The sequence below is a fragment of the Denticeps clupeoides genome, chromosome 2 (genome assembly GCF_900700375.1).
Source record: "Denticeps clupeoides chromosome 2, fDenClu1.1, whole genome shotgun sequence".
Classification (NCBI taxonomy): Eukaryota; Metazoa; Chordata; class Actinopteri; order Clupeiformes; family Denticipitidae; genus Denticeps; species Denticeps clupeoides.
In genome coordinates, this window is record NC_041708.1 from 4,927,206 (window position 1) to 4,944,374 (window position 17,169).

The 17,169-nt window shown below is 42.1% G+C and overlaps 1 protein-coding gene across 16 annotated transcripts in view; it reads right to left on the reverse strand.

The window, feature by feature from the left end:
* Positions 1 to 17,169, reverse strand: part of ryr2a (ryanodine receptor 2a (cardiac)) — a 128,098-nt gene that overhangs the window by 45,053 nt on the left and 65,876 nt on the right. For 10 of the 16 annotated variants that reach the window (XR_003748929.1, XM_028970471.1, XM_028970462.1 and 7 more), the window contains 18 exons: positions 16,954 to 17,146; positions 15,741 to 15,957; positions 15,510 to 15,614; positions 14,946 to 15,049; positions 13,972 to 14,055; positions 13,662 to 13,821; positions 11,744 to 11,891; positions 10,749 to 10,957; positions 9,690 to 9,864; positions 8,739 to 8,947; positions 7,453 to 7,811; positions 6,691 to 6,808; positions 5,537 to 5,697; positions 4,965 to 5,124; positions 4,540 to 4,626; positions 4,115 to 4,341; positions 2,932 to 3,781; positions 298 to 498 (listed from right to left, as the gene is read on the reverse strand). Coding sequence is in view for 15 of the 16 variants with exons in the window: in XM_028970471.1 (XP_028826304.1) it covers positions 298 to 498; positions 2,932 to 3,781; positions 4,115 to 4,341; positions 4,540 to 4,626; positions 4,965 to 5,124; positions 5,537 to 5,697; positions 6,691 to 6,808; positions 7,453 to 7,811; positions 8,739 to 8,947; positions 9,690 to 9,864; positions 10,749 to 10,957; positions 11,744 to 11,891; positions 13,662 to 13,821; positions 13,972 to 14,055; positions 14,946 to 15,049; positions 15,510 to 15,614; positions 15,741 to 15,957; positions 16,954 to 17,146 (3,767 nt within the window). In the remaining variant the exon portion in view is untranslated. The remainder of the gene's footprint in view (positions 1 to 297; positions 499 to 2,931; positions 3,782 to 4,114; positions 4,342 to 4,539; positions 4,627 to 4,964; positions 5,125 to 5,536; positions 5,698 to 6,690; positions 6,809 to 7,452; positions 7,812 to 8,738; positions 8,948 to 9,689; positions 9,865 to 10,748; positions 10,958 to 11,743; positions 11,892 to 13,661; positions 13,822 to 13,971; positions 14,056 to 14,945; positions 15,050 to 15,509; positions 15,615 to 15,740; positions 15,958 to 16,953; positions 17,147 to 17,169) is intronic. The other 6 variants (XM_028970470.1, XM_028970463.1, XM_028970469.1 and 3 more) reach the window with 1 other exon arrangement.

Sequence of the window (17,169 nt, forward strand, 5' to 3'; positions counted from 1 at the left end):
CCAATAAATAAAAGGATTTCAGTGGTGCATTAATCACTTGACCCTTCATTAGGATTAAAATGCTTGAGGTTACAGAGGTTTGTATGCACGTCATTTGACTCTGGCCTTGCACAATGCAAAAATTAAGATGCATGATGCACTCCACTTTTAATAACTCCACTGTATAAGTGATCTTTCACTTTATTTACTTTGTTTTGATAACCATGAAATTGCAGTTTGTAATGCAGTTCCAGTTTTGGACACAACACAACAAAAAATGAAGTATAAAGTCCACTATTCCAAAAAAGTGTCTCTAACCTGTTCCTGTGGAGGTGAGCGGAACTCTTTGGTCTTTCGGGCGGTGAGGGCTGCAGACATATTGAGGGCCTGCATGACCTCATTGTAACGAAAACGCTGGTTATCTTGCAGGTTGGCCACAAAGTCGTCGGAGAAGGCCACCACCGCCTCAATGCGGTGACGCACTTGGCAGTCGCACAGGTACTGCAGCAAGTGGCACATCTGATGGGAAGAGAGAAGAGGAAGGAGGAATGAATAGCAGGGAGTAAAGACCAATCTATCATCTGGCCAAAAAGACTCATTTCCCACTGACAATCGGCACACACTACAGCGTGAGCTGAAGTGGTTATTTCATATTTCTCACCGAAACATAGAGAACTAAGAATAAAAGCATAGAGAAAGAGTGCATTCATAAACGCAAAAAATGTAAAATTATATACTTGTGTCCTTGTTGGTTTGGTTTCCAAGAACTCAAAAGCACTTCAGTTGTGTTCTTGTTCTCACCCTGTGCTCTAAACTCAGCTGATTAGCACAACCCTCATCTCCTGGAATCAGCACCCCGGACAGCTCCTGCTTCATTTTGTGTCCCTATAAGAACTACCTCTCTGATTATAATGCTTTATATACTGTATTATTATTATATAGAGCTTGACACATGTGGCTTAAGATAGACTGTAGGCTGTTCTTTATGACAATGAACTGTATTTGACAATTGGGAGAACATACAAACTGTGGCCTTCGATTTTTTATAGTCTGGAATAAAAAAAAGTCAATCAGCCATCAATTAGTATTCACAAATGGGAATTGGGTTGGTATGACAAAACAGTCCGAATTATAATAGCAATGCCAGATGCTGACATATGAGACATAAACATAAAAAAGACATTACAGTGATCATATTAACACAATCAGTAATGCAGAAAAACAAGGACAAATCTCCTACACTGCAAACGAGCAAACGACTGCACCCAAGTAATCATCCTTTTGTACTTCATGATCACACTGGAATAAAATTTTGAGATATGTGCATATGTGCAAATGCATGTATGAAATACAGCCTCTTTACATCACATAAAAAATATGTGCCAACTAAGTGAATGTCAGCAACGGTTTAAAGGGCTTAATTTTCATGATATTGACTAATTTCTGGATTGTTAAGGAGAATAAAACAAGTGTGTCCCATTGTTTGGGCAACCACTTAAAAACAGGAGTAATCGAACCTGGGCACTGTCATTGGCAGTGTAGAAGATCTGTCCTTGACTGGTGAGGTCTGACTGTCTGTGCTACTAATTGGGTCCTGACAGTTCATCTTTATTTGTTGTGAATCATTAGAATACAAGAAAACTCTGTTTTTATGCTGTTTTTAACATGTTCAGAATTGCACTTTCACACGTGCGATATCTTATTACTAAACAGCTTTAAAAAGGGTCAGACTAATGCAGTTATAATTATGGGCAATTCGGTACCAATCTACTGCGGCCGGATGTGGCCCGCAAGCCATAGTTTGGCCACCATTGGTCTACACAGTGCCAGACAAATGTTTGGACACATTTTTAGTTTTTGCGATTTTTTTGTAATAAACAATAAAAACAGAACATTTGCATCTCTCCATATTGGGAGCTTTTGCTGTGATGGCAGCATTTCGCACTCTTGGCTTCTCTCCACCACCTTAAGTTGGACAACAGGGACGGCTTCCAACAGTCCTGAAGGTTTATGCCGAACACTTTCTTATCCTTCACTCATGTTAATCACTACCTCATGAAGCAGAAATAGTGGACAAAGCAGCCATGAAGGTAAAAAGAGGAAAAAACTTATTCATCAAACATACTTCATCTACGTCAGTAGGTCAAAACCTTTAACTGGTAGTGTATATTTACTTCTCTTTATTCCTAAAATATATATAAATAAAAAACAGCCAGCAGGATTTTAGCTGATTATTAATGTCATACAACACTCTCATCAAATGTGTCTACAAAAGTTATTTTTTTTAACATTAGACCAATAAGCGCAGTGCTCATCAAATGTATTTTAATATGTAGTGCACACACTAAAACTAAACTGATTAGTTATCAGTTCAGTAACTGTGTTAATCTGTGTTAATGTTGGTTTGCTCTGCATTTAGTTGATGATCCTGTAGGCTTTCATCCGTCGCAGCTATGCGAGAGTGCAGTGATAATAAAGTCCCTGTAATAAAATATGACTCAGAGAGTTCAAAAAGAGGTTAATGAAACATGGTGGGAAAAAATTAAATAGGGGTAATTTGATGAGGTGGCAAGTCATAAGATAAGTGTGTCAATAAATGAGGAATTATGTTTAATTAAATATCTTTCCAGCTGTCCTCAAAATTGCAAATTCTGAATATGTTTACACTTAATATTTGATTCCCATTATTAAAAAGCATACCCTGCAACCTTTCGTAGATGACGGAATTGCTTTATGAATGTTACTATCCTGTGTAGGTGTTAATAATCTGTGTAAATAAACAAATATTTACACAGTAAAAACTGTTCCAGAGCTAAAGTGCTTTAGGTTAGATCAGGTCAGATCATTGATAATATTTATAAATGAAAATGTAATTAATTATAACTTTTTGTTGGAGCATCTGAGGACATTTTCCATTCTAGAAAAGCCAATTTGCAGCTCAACCGCCATTACCTGGAGCTTCACAGGCTCTGGCAGCTTCATCTGAAGAAGACCTTCCTTCAGGACCTTTCCTGGTCTTTCCTCTTCCTCTTTCACTCCAAAAAGTCCCAGTCCTATTTTCTTGCTCAGCCCCTCCGTTTTGGACTCATCTCTGACGGGCGTGGTGGCGTGGCTGCGTGTGGCCTCACCCTCCTCGGAGAAGACTCTGGGCTCGATGAGACGCAGGATGGCGCGCAGGTCGCCGTTGTGGAAGACGCCCATGATGAGCAGCGTGTAGAAGAGCTTGATGAGCGGCACGAACAGGAACTCCGTGCTGCCCCCCACCGGGTCGCGCACGTGCAGGCTGCCCTCGCGCACCGCCTCCGTCAGCATCTCCATCGTCTTCGTCTTCAGGATCTCCAGCGGGAATTCGGGGCTGTACTGAAAGCAGTCGCCACCCGCAGTCCGGTCGCCCCCGCCGGCGATGACGAAGCAGGGCGAAGAGAATCGCATCCGCGGCCGGAGCGACGTGCTCAGGCCGATGCCCGGCAGGCCATGCTTCTTCTTCTCGTCGGGGAACAGCGTGATGCTCTTGGTCTCCTCCGTCATGGGCACGATGTACTCGTTGTTCATCATGAGCCGGGCGGTGGCGTAGCTGCTGAGGTGGATGTCGATGAGCAGGTCGTAATAGCCTGTGCGCTGCAGGCCTGGCATGTACTTGTTCTCGATGGCGTAGAGGAGCTGCGCTTCGTCCACGTGGCTGCAGAGGGCGTGGGCCACACGGTTATTGCCAAGCGCGCAGACGGCTGAATAGAGCCGCAGGGTGTGGTAGTGGAACTTCAGCAGCTCCCGCTGCTCTGTCAGTTCCAGGATGTCCACAGACCTGTCGATTAAAGTAATAATTCCAATACCCACATCGATAGTAAATATACACAGTATTTCTGTGACTACAGACTGTGAGTGCATGTCGATCTTGAATACATTAGTCTCAAACCACCACTTGTACTTTTCAGGATTTATTATACGGACTTATTACATGTCACTGAGCTCTGTCATTGATTTTGATCTATGTTTTTAAATGCAGAGCAATAAAAGAGCTCTTCTCCAGACCTTGATTCCCTTGATTCAGGTTTAGCCCCCTGAATCAGGCTAGAATTAAGTGTTACACTGGTGAATTTTTTTTTACTTTCACCAGCCAAAGGTGCTGAGATTGTACCTGTTCTCTTCAGGGATGTGCAGGGCCATGAACTGCAGGGGCTCGCGACATTGCATCTGCCAGCCATGGCGCTCATTGCCCCGGCTCACGTCTACTCTGGGAAAGTGGTTGGGCACTCGGCTCCACAGCACGGGCGTGAGGAACTGGACGTGCAGCCGTGGTGGGCATTGCGGTGTTGGGTTCTTCCTCTCGCTCTTGAAGAGCCCCGCGGAGAGTGGCATCACATTCTACATAAATAAGCATTATTACAAGGCTTTCATTTGTTATATCTTATGCTGTATTCAGGTTGCAGTTTTTTTACTTATTCGATTGGCAAATAAGTATAATTGTACTCAACCAAAGCCTGAAATAACACAGGTTCCAGACCTGAAAAAAGGCAAAGGAGAGCAGAGCGCTGTCCTATTTGTTGCAGCACTCCCCCTCACCTTTATGCGTCCCAGTTCAAACTGAAAGACGTTGGGACTGGTGGCCTGTGCAAACACCGCAGGGAAGAGTTTGGTGCTGGGCTCCACCTGGAGACACACATCACACGCTAAAAATACAGCTAATGTAGCACACGGTGAAAGGGTAGCATAAATCAAACATCTCACACACACACACACACACACACAAGAGGATAATAATACTGTACAGGAGGAGTATGTAGAATGAACTCAATGTTTCAACTAGTGCACAAATATTCAGACCTGACATCTATATCTGAACTGAGTGATACCATCTTAAACCATCCAGCCTGTAAACATTTGACTCTCCAAGCTGTTCTTGCACTGGTTGTTCAACAACCAGAGGCCATATATTAATCTGCATATTTGTCATGTGTGGCATCATGTGGAACGACCATGTGTGATACCTGGTAGTAGGTGCTCAGCTCTTTGCCATTGGTGGTGAAGGTCAGGAGGCCATTGGCCGTGTCCACCAGGCAGCCGATCTCCAAGCCATTATTGCTGCGTCCCTGTCCCGGACTGCTGCTCTCCCCGGCCCACACCATGTAGCAGTTACTGCGCTTGATGCTGCAGAGGAGACAACAACATCACTATGAGAGCAGCTATATTTATACATCGGTTCAATTCAGCCTTCAGATGAAAAGAACCCAAAATAATAAAAGCACAAATAAATAAAATAATTATATGAATTATTTTTGCACTCCTCTCTTTCCAACATATTTAACACCACTTTCAGAAAAAAGAATTATTATATAAGCATCATGATTAACACTTTTATAAATGGAAGAGTAGCTGTGATTCTACAAAACCATTTTTTCCTCTATCATGCTTATAAATAGCACTTGCTAACATTTATATAAATGTTAAATTACATAAAATACATAATTAACATAATTAACAAAAAACACTCACACATTAGGCTGAGAAGACATTTTTGTTACTCCTACTCACTCACACTACTCAACTGATTTGCACAGACCTTTCGTGAACTTTGCCTTTCTCGTCACCAAGGGTGACAGTGACGGTGCGGACATTTCCCAGATCGAAGGCGGTGTCGTACTGATGGAAGTCAGAGGTCACCCAGCCCACCCAAACTCTCGATGGCTCCTGGCCTGGGAAGATCCGCACGGAGTAGTAGTACTAAGAACAAACATAGACATGAATTAAAGTTAGACCATCGTTAAATGTAAGCTGTTGACGAGCCCCACAGTGTCTATTAGTATAATTTTGGTATCATTATAAAGATAACACATATATCAGCATATATATTAATGAGTCAGAGAAAGTGAAGATTGAATTCAAGAAGAAAGTGAATAATATAAAGGGTTTTTTAGTACAGCATCTTGACAATAACCTGAACAAAATTATGGTTAAAAACAGTATTAGAGGACATTAGAGATATTAGAGGGCAAAAAATTATTACGTATCCATCTGGGCCCATATGTGCCATTTAAGATTTTATTAGGTCCCAAACTAATTTTTAGTTTTACATCACAATGTAAAGTTTTACTTTATATCACAATATTTATTCACTATTCATAATTGTATAATACAAGTTTCATTGATATAATATTATAATTAAAGTTAAAAATATTTAACTATATGTTTAAAAAATGTTAAAAACTGGAACAGATTTGCACATAAATTGTTTTAAAACAATTAAACAAGAATCCATATAAAGAGCCATTTCTTTCCAGAAAGAATTCCATTGGTCAGTGTGGTTGAGGCAATCAGACCCTGTGTGTGCATACAGGCATTGTGTTTGTTGGACATGCACCTACAGAGTTTTTGTTTTTTGTATGTTTATGTGCCTGGCAATGGAATTGTGTTTTTATTAGATCTAATTTTTGGGAGGGGTTTTTAGTTGAGATTCTGCATGTTAAAATTATATGCGATATGTATAAATTAGTACATGTTAATAGGTATTAAAATTGTTTAAAGCGAAGCTGCACTGTGCAATCAGGTTTGAGATCAGAGATCTGGGCCAATTAAAAAGGTAGGTGATGGATGTAATAATCATATTAAGGTTTATTGTATGTGTATGTGTATGTGTATGATTCTGTTTTGTTGTCACCATTGAGCTTTTCAGTCATTGAGCATGTCACACAACATTCCTCATGCAAATGCTTTTACCGTTGAGGTCTGCATGAGAACTTCAAAATCGTCCCTCTCATCTGCCAGAACCTCCTCGGAGAGTCGAGCTGAGGAGTGGCTGGTGTTAAAGTCAGGTTTTGTCCTTTTCAGCATGAACCTGATGACATAAAGAAACACACATAATATAACTAGACTTTCACAGACAAAGCACACAAAATTACAGATGAATGAACACTTACAAAAAGTCTCTAATGTTATACGAGCTTTATTGGCTTTCTGTGTCTTTTTGAATCCAGTTAAAAAGTCTTTTACTCATTATTCAACGTACTCAACTGTAGTGTCTATCAAAGCCCATTGAGATATACTGTATGTGATTTTGGGCTGTATAAGAAATAACTGTTGTTTTTGTACTGTTTGTAGCACCTTCATACACTACCGGTATTTTTACCGTCCATAATTGTGGGTCACTCCATTACACATGAAGACACACAAACACTCATTAATGCTGTTTATTTGTGCTATTTTCAGAGCACACTGGATTGAAAGAAGTTTTGATTATCAAGTGGTGACCGTGTTTGCAGAGGTCGATAATGACAACATGAGTGCAGTGCTTCAATATAATAAATAAAAGATGCATTCCTAGTCACGATGCCTTCTGCTATTTTTGGATACAAAAGGTCTAGAAAGGTTTAGAAAATAATACAATTTGTAAATCAATGTTTAATATCAATGCTAATCTATGACAAAAAAGAGATGAAAGCATCGGAAACAGACCATGAACATGCGAACATGAACAGTAACCTGTGTAGATCGGACCTCTGTTTGAGCTTGGAGGGCTTCTCCTGGTTGTAATCCTTGTGGTTGTTGAACTCCTCCCGCTCCTTTTCCGGCCCGTTGGAGCCCATGTGACCATGGGCGCTTTTCATCAGCACCTCAAAGTCCGATACCGTCTCAAAGTCCTCCAGGTCCTTCTTGGGCGAGAACAAGCCGCCGCCTGAGGGCAACGTGCTGCCGGGCGGTTTGGCGAAGCCCTCGGCGCACTCTACTGGCATGCTGAGACGGTAGAAGACGATGTCGGTGTTGCTGTTCTGGGAGCCGAATGACCTCTGCATGACCTTCATACACGGTGAGCTCTCTGCCGTCCCATCTATCCTCGTGACCTTTTCAGAAAAAGAAGAAGATGAGAAATAAAAAATAAATAAAAAAATCTAATTTGTGGCTGTCCCACACATACAGGCTCATTGAGTCATGGTTGCATCTCACGAGAGCATCCTGCACATTATTTGGGACGGGAGCTCATGTTCTTCAGCAGGAACACGTTCACCTTGCATCAGTGTGTGACTGCACGATGCCTGAGGTAAGCCTGGCTGATGCTGGTTAAGGTTACTCTCACCTCGATCTACTCTGCAGGACTCAGGGACATGGTCTTCACATTGAAAGTCTTTCTCAATGCACACACCAAAAAAAAATCCAATTCAAGCCAAACTCAGCCTGATAAATAGACAAAGTATAAAAGATATAAGCAGACTATTATGTTCTAATTCCCCAACAAAAGAGCTACATTTCCAAAACAGCACGCATATAATCAGCTTTTTACAATAAATAAATGTCACATAACAGGTCCATGACAGCAGAGTCACACAGAAAGACTTGCAGAGCTGAAGAGGCCATTTGTTTTTTGTCCAAAGACTTTACAAAGCAATGAAGGAGGACAAGGACACAGATGTGACCATAATTTTAACTTCGACTGCTCTAGAATTGAAATACGAGGTTCATAGGTGAGTATGTTACCTACTAAAGTACTACCAACTCACTATTTATATGTAAATACTATATATTTGAGATATCTATGATATTTTACATGAGCTATAAACAACAATAAATGTAAAAAAATGCATGTAATAAGGTATCATGTGCAAAAATGCACCATTTTTAAAGTAAATTACAATTTTGGACATACACTAGAACATACACACAGTCAGCATATGATGGTACTGATCCCCCAACAACACATTCCTCTGAATTAAATCATTTTAATACTGATAATCCATGAAGCAACAAGAGTGTTAACTAAAGTGTGTGCTCACCTCAATATGCTCATGGATGGCTGGGACGGGGATGAACTGCGGCAGCCTCTTGCTCAGCCACATGGTCAGGTCACGGTTCATGTTGACGGCGAAGGGCTCATACCCTTCCTGCAGGCCGCAGATGGTGAAATACTTGAGAGTGCTGACGTCCTTACCAAAGTTCATGCGGCCGACCTGACAGACTCCGAGACTGCAGACCGGGATGAAGCCTTCAGGGAGGGTAAGAAAGCTTAAGAGACATATGGCACAGCTGGCCTGCCATACTCACTCAAAAAAACGTCTCAGATTCTCGCTTCACAACATTCACAAACAAGGTTTTTGTTTCAGGTTCCTGTTCCAGTAGTAACCATTAGGTGGCACCCATCTAAACATATTTCATTACTGAGCATTAGCTGGGTTTACACACACATAAACACACACACATGACTGCATGGCTGACGGTAAAAAGGCTGTCTGTTTGCAATGCCCCATCCTTCTTCCTGGATGGAGAAAAGCGGATCCCTCTTTTGCCTAATCAGCACCTCTGCTGGTGGCAAGCGGAGGTCTGCCTATAGCCATTATCGCCCCTTCAATACTACTAGGTACTGTCCATTAGCCAGCCCCCTATAGTTCCGTAGAGTAGCACAGACCGCTAGTAATCAATAGAGGATGAACATCTATCTGCAGAGACCCGGTGCACAAAAGGTTCACACTCATCTGAATTGCACAAGAAACAATCCAACCTGTCAAAGGAATATATTGGTTTTAATGTTTTTATGGATGCCATTGTTCCATTGTCAAGCAATTTCATTAGACCTAATGGTCAATTTATTGATATTTATGAATCTAGAGATTTGCCAAGGGAGCCAATAGATAACAAAAGCTGAAATAGAGATGACTGGGACTTAAGCCATGACTTTCCTTCCAAGAAATTAAATATGGTCAGGCTCTAATTTCATTGTGGGGACTCACCTTCCCAAACCTCAAAGTCCTTAAAGGCGAGCTCAGAGCCGGAGTCGTCCAGCAGCACCTCACCGTTGAGTGTGAACATCATGGTATGTTCGCTCATGTCCACCATGCAGCCAACCACGTCACCCGGCTGCCAGGAGCGGCCAAAGTGTTCGTTCCCCTGGTGCCAGCGCTGGGCCTGTGGATGAGACAGGACATAATTTTTTTACCCCTAATTAAAAAAAAAAAAAAACACTACTTTAATCCAATTAATAACTTATGAGTTCATTTTAAGCACCTTTTACCCAAATGGGCATGTATGAACACATATACAGTGCGTGAAAAATAGAGCATTCACGCACAAATGCTCTTCAGACTGGCATTACGTGAAAAGAACAGTAAGTACTTATATTTAGTATAGAAATACATTTACCAGTCAGATTCAGGCATTTCTTAAAAAGTAGAATCTGAATATTAATTAGAATTATTTGAATGAATAATTTCCCTGAAATCAATTTAACATTTAAAGTCAAACATTTTGTGTCTTGGACTATACACCCCTTTTTTGCCCTCATCCATTTGATTCTTTATTCTAATCAACATGTATTCCCACACATTATCTATTTTGTGGCAACTCCAGAGGGCAGGAGGCAATCAACTGCCCACCACAACAGGAAATGCCAATAGGATTTCACAAAAAAAAAAAAGTGAGACATTGGAGGCATCTGGAGCTTTAACACCTCACACACAGTCTCTGTCATTTTTAGAACACCACCAGACATTTATACCCATTTTGTGATTATGCCCATGTGATTTATGTAACTGATGCATCAAAAGTTCAGAATACGTCATGCAATGAGCTGGGACAGGCTTGCATTTGCAGTTAAGACATATCAATCAACTTTATTGATGACACAAAACATGTTAGAGGTTACAGGCCATTTGTTGCGGTACAAAGTCCATGTATTAGAGAACGATCCAACATATCCAACAAAAATTACAATATATAGGTATTTCTAATAAAATTGCCACCGGGAGCACATATCTGTGTGTTTTTGTGTGTTTCTGCGTGCAAGAACTCACTTTGAAGCCGTCAAAGACAAAGGCTTGCTCATCGGACCCCAGCTCCTGGTCAGGTAGGCAGGCAGGCCGTGCCCATCCTACCCTCATCTCCCCGGCCGTCACAACTTCAAACTCGAAGTACCACTTCCCTGAATTCACGCTGTATGTCTTCTCGGCGCGGAAGATACGAAACCTCTCTGCTGACATGTTGCCGATGTCTGCTCTGGCGGCTGTAACAAACACAGAATGGTTCATTGCGTACTTTCCTGCAATTACTGTAATGGCCTGAATATAAGATGACCCACAAAAACATTACATATTTAAATTCTTGTAAATCATATCTTTTTGACAACTGCTGGTTTTGTGTTTTTTGTCTAGACCGCAAATGTAAGATGACACAACATTTTCAGACATTTTGCAAAGTATTACCTGATTAATTATATGAACCAAAAAAGGGATTTTGCCACCTCTTGCATCTATAGGCTTTGGTTCTTTAATCTTGACATAAGTGTGACGACTGCTTAATGACACCGACAAGAGATGATTATAATTTTAGGGTAGACTGCAGGTCATTATGTTGTCGTGAAGCATTTAAAGAAGACAAATATGTCTGGTTCTTTTTTTTAACAGCCTGGGTTGACCATGAAAAAACAGGAAAAGCATAATTACATGCATTGCCTACAGCATGCATTTAGTGCACTCATTATTATTTTTCACTCTACTGGAACTTTCATTTTCTGCAGTGCAACCGTTTCCCGTAGACAGCGCCTCAAAAAGTCATACATACAAAGTAGTAGAAATAAAAATTCTGTTTGAAAAAAAAATATTACGTCTTAATTTGCTCATTCATCAAACACAAGAACAACAACCACAATACACAGTTTCTTTAGCCACTCTATGAAAAAAACGGAAATTACTTCAGCCATACAGGAGACACACACCTCCTGCATTCACCTAAGGCATTTCAAACACACACACATTCCACCGATCGAAGGGGGTTGATTTGTGGGCTGTACCGTGGTCCTGATCAGGAGCTTCCAGGTTGTAGCCGTAACCCAGCAGGGTCCTAACCGCCTCCCGCAGGCTGTCCTTGTTGGATTTCTTGGTACGTTCATCCAGCAGAACGTATGGAACAAGCCGAGGGTTTCTACGGTTCTTCACATCCTAAAGAAAAAAAAACACATAAAATGAAAGAAAGAAAGATTATTTTGGAATATTGAGTGGTTATGCCCCCCATCTTTGGAGGGGGCGGCCCAGGTACAAGTCTCACCCCTGCCCCTTGAAAATTATATTACAAGGGAGTGGTGGCCTAGCAGTCAAGGAAGCAGACCCGTAATCGAAATGTTGCTGGCTCAAATCCTGAACTATCATGGTCCCCACACACTGCTCCCCGGGCGCCTTTCATGGCTGCCCACTACTCACTAAGGGTGATGGTTAATAGCAATAGCAGCAATAGCAGAGCATTTTAATGTGTTCACCGTGTTGTGTGCTTGCTGTGTATAACAGTGACAAAAAAAATCACTTTCACACTCTAATGCAGCTCATAAACATGTCTCAGATTTTCACAGGCACCCACCACCACCTCTTGCCTGCCCTGTCTCAAGAAGCCTGCCGATAAATTTCTGTTGACATGAAGAGATTCCCACTGTCAGACAGTCCCTGCCTGCCTGGATAATTCACGGCAGCTTTATTTGTGATTCTCTCAAACGGCCATCTATGAATAAACTTGACAGCTCCTACCCCTCTCCATTACCACCCCATTCACACAAACCTTCAGACACGCCTTGGTAAACCTGCGTTAATTGCAGCAAGGTGGCCTGACCAAAGCCCCGACAGAAAAACCCCTGCATGTCTACTTCATTCAATTGAGTTGAGTGATTGAGAAGGAAGCCTGCATCCCCTGATCAGTGGTAGGGATTAGATCTGAGAGGGTCCCGTGGAGAAGGCAGCCTTATTAATAACAGACACGAATGTAAAATCACACACCTACACATTCACGGACACTCAACAGCAAACTACCGTTGAAATTATTTTATAATTTTGATGTGCTGTTATGCTGGAACTGTACAGATGACTTTTAATTGAACTATGAGAAAAGCCCTTTTTGAATTTGTAACATTAAGTTTACAGCATTTGGAAGACCCTCTTATCCAGAGCGTCTTACACAAGTGCATTAAAATGTCCATCATTAAAATCGGTTCAATAATAGCCTAATGTGGTGGCCAGTGGTGGCACCCCGTAATCAGAAGGTTGCCGGTTTGAAGGTTTGAATCCCGATCCACCAAGGTGCTACTGAGGTGCCACTGAGCAACACACTGCTCCCCGGGGGCCTGTCATGGCACCTATAAACCAGAAGGTTCAAACTCCACTTACTACCGTTGTGTCCCTGAGCAAGTCCAGGGGGACTGTCCCTGTAAATACTGATTGTAACTATCATGTAACTACTGAAGTCACTCTGGTTTAGGGCATCTGCTAAATGCTGTAAATGTAAATGTAAGACAGAGAAGAGTCTAGATGAATGCTTTCCTACTACCTTGTGAAATGGTGGTACCAGTGAATCAGATCGGAGAGATCAAGGTGCAGAGTGAGGAGTGATGAGAGATCTGAAGTAGGAGGGTGCTAACCTTTCATTGGCTTTGCAGACAAGAATCTGTATTTTGAATCTATTGCAGTTACAGGAAGCCAGTGAAGGAAACAGGCAATGGAGTGGTGTAAGAGAATTTATTTTTCAGAAATGAACAGATCATCTCCCTGTCACTCCTCATCTTTTCCTAAACAAATCTAATATTAGTAAAACCAAACACAAGCTCCCAGTTGAGCTTATAATGCAATTCATTTTGTGATTTGCCTTACATGAAGACAGCCTGAGATGCAAATTAGTGAATGGGAAATTAATAAACAAAAAAAAGGAAAAGGAGATTAATTAACACATACCTGCTGGATGCCATAGGTCCAGCCCTGCCGTATCCGGTCCCTGGCCCACACATTGTGTGCATTCTCTGCCAGCTTGTCCACCATGGCCTCCTGGGTGGACGCCAGCTTGATGTGGCTGAGATCCATGGGAGCTGGCTTGTACCCACTGGAGAGCTCATATCTAGACAGGAAGATTGAAGACTTCAAATCCACTGGCTGGATAAGCATTACAGCAAATATCACATAAAGCATTAATTTGTTTAAAGAGCTCATATTTGGTGCCCTGAACTGAACACAAAAAAAAGACAAAAAATTTGCTCGTTCAACTCACTTGGCAGAGAGTTTGAGGTTCTTGACTTTCTCCACAGCATGTTCATCAGCCACCCCTACATGGCAGCCAAGGGCCAGGAGTGTCCTAAGAAAAGGTATTAATATGCTTATGGTGCAATCATGAACACATGAGAACATGTGAGAATGCAATTTCAGGGGTGAAATGATTGAAACCACAATAAGATAACTTTTTTCTATGTAAATGTGATAAGCACTATTATTTTTTGGAGTAAGCATTCAGTAAAAAAAAGTAAATTAGATGGTAATTAGTAAATTAGAAGATTGGTGAAATAGAGGCAAACTGACCCTATATTCAAATCTCAGTGTCCAGGACAAACCCCTGTGTCCCCCCTAGAGACACACAGTACCTGACGGGATTTGCTCACGGCCTTAATATGTCGAAAAGAAATGCAAGGCGCTGGGAGGAAAAGTAAATTGTCAGCAACTCCACAGCGAGACAGTAATAGGCAAATGCACGTGGTCCCGGCCCAGTCACAACGTGCTCCGTTAGAGCACAATGATTTTAATAAAAGTCAAAAAGGAACCGCAGCAGTTGGCAGATCCAGCCACCATTCAGCGGTATGGTCGCTTACTCCCTCTAACTAATTGTCATGTAAGAAGGGAAGACATTCCTGGAATCACAAAATTAATAAAATGAACAAAGTCATCCTGGGAGATCTGAACACTCTGCAGAGAGGGGGTGATGGGGAAAGAAAGATTGGATAGGAAGGAAGATGGCACTGCATTAAAAATTCAGACTTGAATTTTTGCTGTCAAAAGCCTCCTCATCCAACAGGGTAATGGCCAGGAAGGTGATGAAGTGACACTGGGAGAAATGTGCAATAAATGAGAAAATGAAGGACTGCACTGTTCAACTTTAATAAAATGCCTCTCCACTGCAGCCTGTTCTGTACTACTTTCAGACAAGGAAGCCAAAAGGAGGACATTTCCTAAGCTTGAACTGCATCAGCTCACTTCAGCGTCTCCTGGGACATCTGCAAGTTGTAGCTGCGCTCCTGTTCCGGAAGCTTGGAGAACTCGACCAGACAAGGATGTTGCCTTTTGTTGTCATCACGCACCTGCAGACACAAGATGGCATTCCTAGAGAGGAAACTGGATGGTGGATGGTGCAGTAAATACGACCTTCTAAATAAGTTCAAATTCCCATGGATCTGTTCTCCAACACATACCCTTAGCTGGTATTCAGCTGGAAAGTTTTGTTGACTGTAGGTCACATAGACTCTACAGATCAGTTTCTCCACTAAATTAATAAGCCACTCTGCCTGAGTTATTCAATAGCATTATACAGCACCCATTAAGCAAGTCACAGTCTAGACATTAAAGCCATCACTGGTAGATACCAAATACCAAATTTTGTAATGAGTGTTTGAATTAATCTGTAAAAAAGCTATTGATCATCTGTTTCAATCAATAGCTGAAGTGGATTACACAACTCTTGCAATCTTTATTAACTGGACAAATACACATCATGAACCCAATAAACTGTTGTTCACAAATGAAAGTTAAATGCCTTCTTACAGTGCCATAGGTCCAGCCCAGGTCGATCTTGTTCATCACCCACAGCTCATGGATGTTCTCTGCCAGCTTTTCTCGAATCCTCTCCAGGTGAGGAGGCAGCACAATCTTCAGGGTAAAGGCAGTGGCGTAATGAATTCTCGAAGGTGGAGCTACAAAGCTACATGGTTGCACTGAGCTTACAGAAAACTCCAGCAGGATTATGGGCAGGGGACTATTATGGTGTATTAGTACCTGACTGGTGTCCACTGGCATGGGGGTAAAGGCCGCCTGAGACAGGGTGACTGTGGGGCCCAGCAGGTCCCTCATCACCCCATGATCCTGCTTGTACTCCTGGCTGAGTTCCACCCGCAGCTTCTCCCGAGGCAGAACGGCCTCGAAACATGGGGCGTAGCCTGGAGGCGGGAGGAATTTAAACTCACCATGGCGACCACCCAACAGGAAGCGCACCCTTAATGAAACAGGAAGAGTGAAGGGAAGAAATATAATACACAGCTTTCCTGGCACTTTACAGAGCATGCAGAATGTTGTCACATTCATTAATTAGCCAATTAGAATGCTTTCATAAAGTCACAGATATATCAGCCCACTTCCAAAAGACAGTGAATTTCTCCAGCAGGTCATGGTCATGGGAAGCCAATCTTCAGGTGTAAGACAGAAACAACATCCTGTGATATGGTGAACACACTACTAAACACCAACCATTGGAACTCGGAGCCCTGTGGGCAGCAGCAGAGGGCGCTAAGAGGTGTAATAACAATCAATGCTAAAACAATTAACACAGAGCCTAAAGCCACTGGAGTAATGACATTGATTTTCATAGCCTGCTTTGACTCATCAACAACCTAAAAGAACATTTAGCAAAGAGTGTTGCACCTCATTCCACCCACCAAGCCATTGAGCATCCAGAGACATTCACCTCTGCTTTTTAAAAAAAATGTTTAACCATGTTTAAGCTCCGAAGGGCAGGGAAGTGGTGGCCTAATGGTTAATGAAGCTGCAGGTTCAAATCCTGAGTTGCCAAGGATCCAGTGAGGTGCCCTTGAGGAAGGTATCATCCCCACAAACTGCTCCCCAGGCACCTTTCATGGCTGCCCACTGCTCACTAAAGGTGATGGATTAATGCCGAATTGTTGAGTGTCACATAAAAATGTATAAAAAAAATATATGACTCACAAACACAGGGTTTCAAAAGTAATAAAAAAACGGCACGGGGACCTCACACTGACAAGTGATATAAAACATGAATTAAAGACAAATGACTGAACAAGGATGCGGCACAGCAAGGATGACTGTATATACATAACAACAGGTCCACACAATCAGGAACTCAGGAACATAAGGCAAACATAAAATCCGGGTCTGGAGTTCCAGAAAAACTTGTCATGTAACTAGCTTGTTTATTGGGGCAAGTAGGGGCAAACAAACCCAAAAGAAACAAACTTACTTGACCCCAGCTGAGAAGCTGACCACTGGGAAGAACAGCCCATCGGAGTTGAAGTTCTCAAACATGCCCTGTACTGGCTGCCCATTTATACGAAAGGAAATGCTGGGTGCGCTGAGGTCCAAGCAGCAGCTGACCACGTCCTCCACCCGCAGCAGGTGCTGATTAGGTGAACTGACCGTCCGTGCGATGCAGCCTGGTTTGCAAAAAAAAACAACA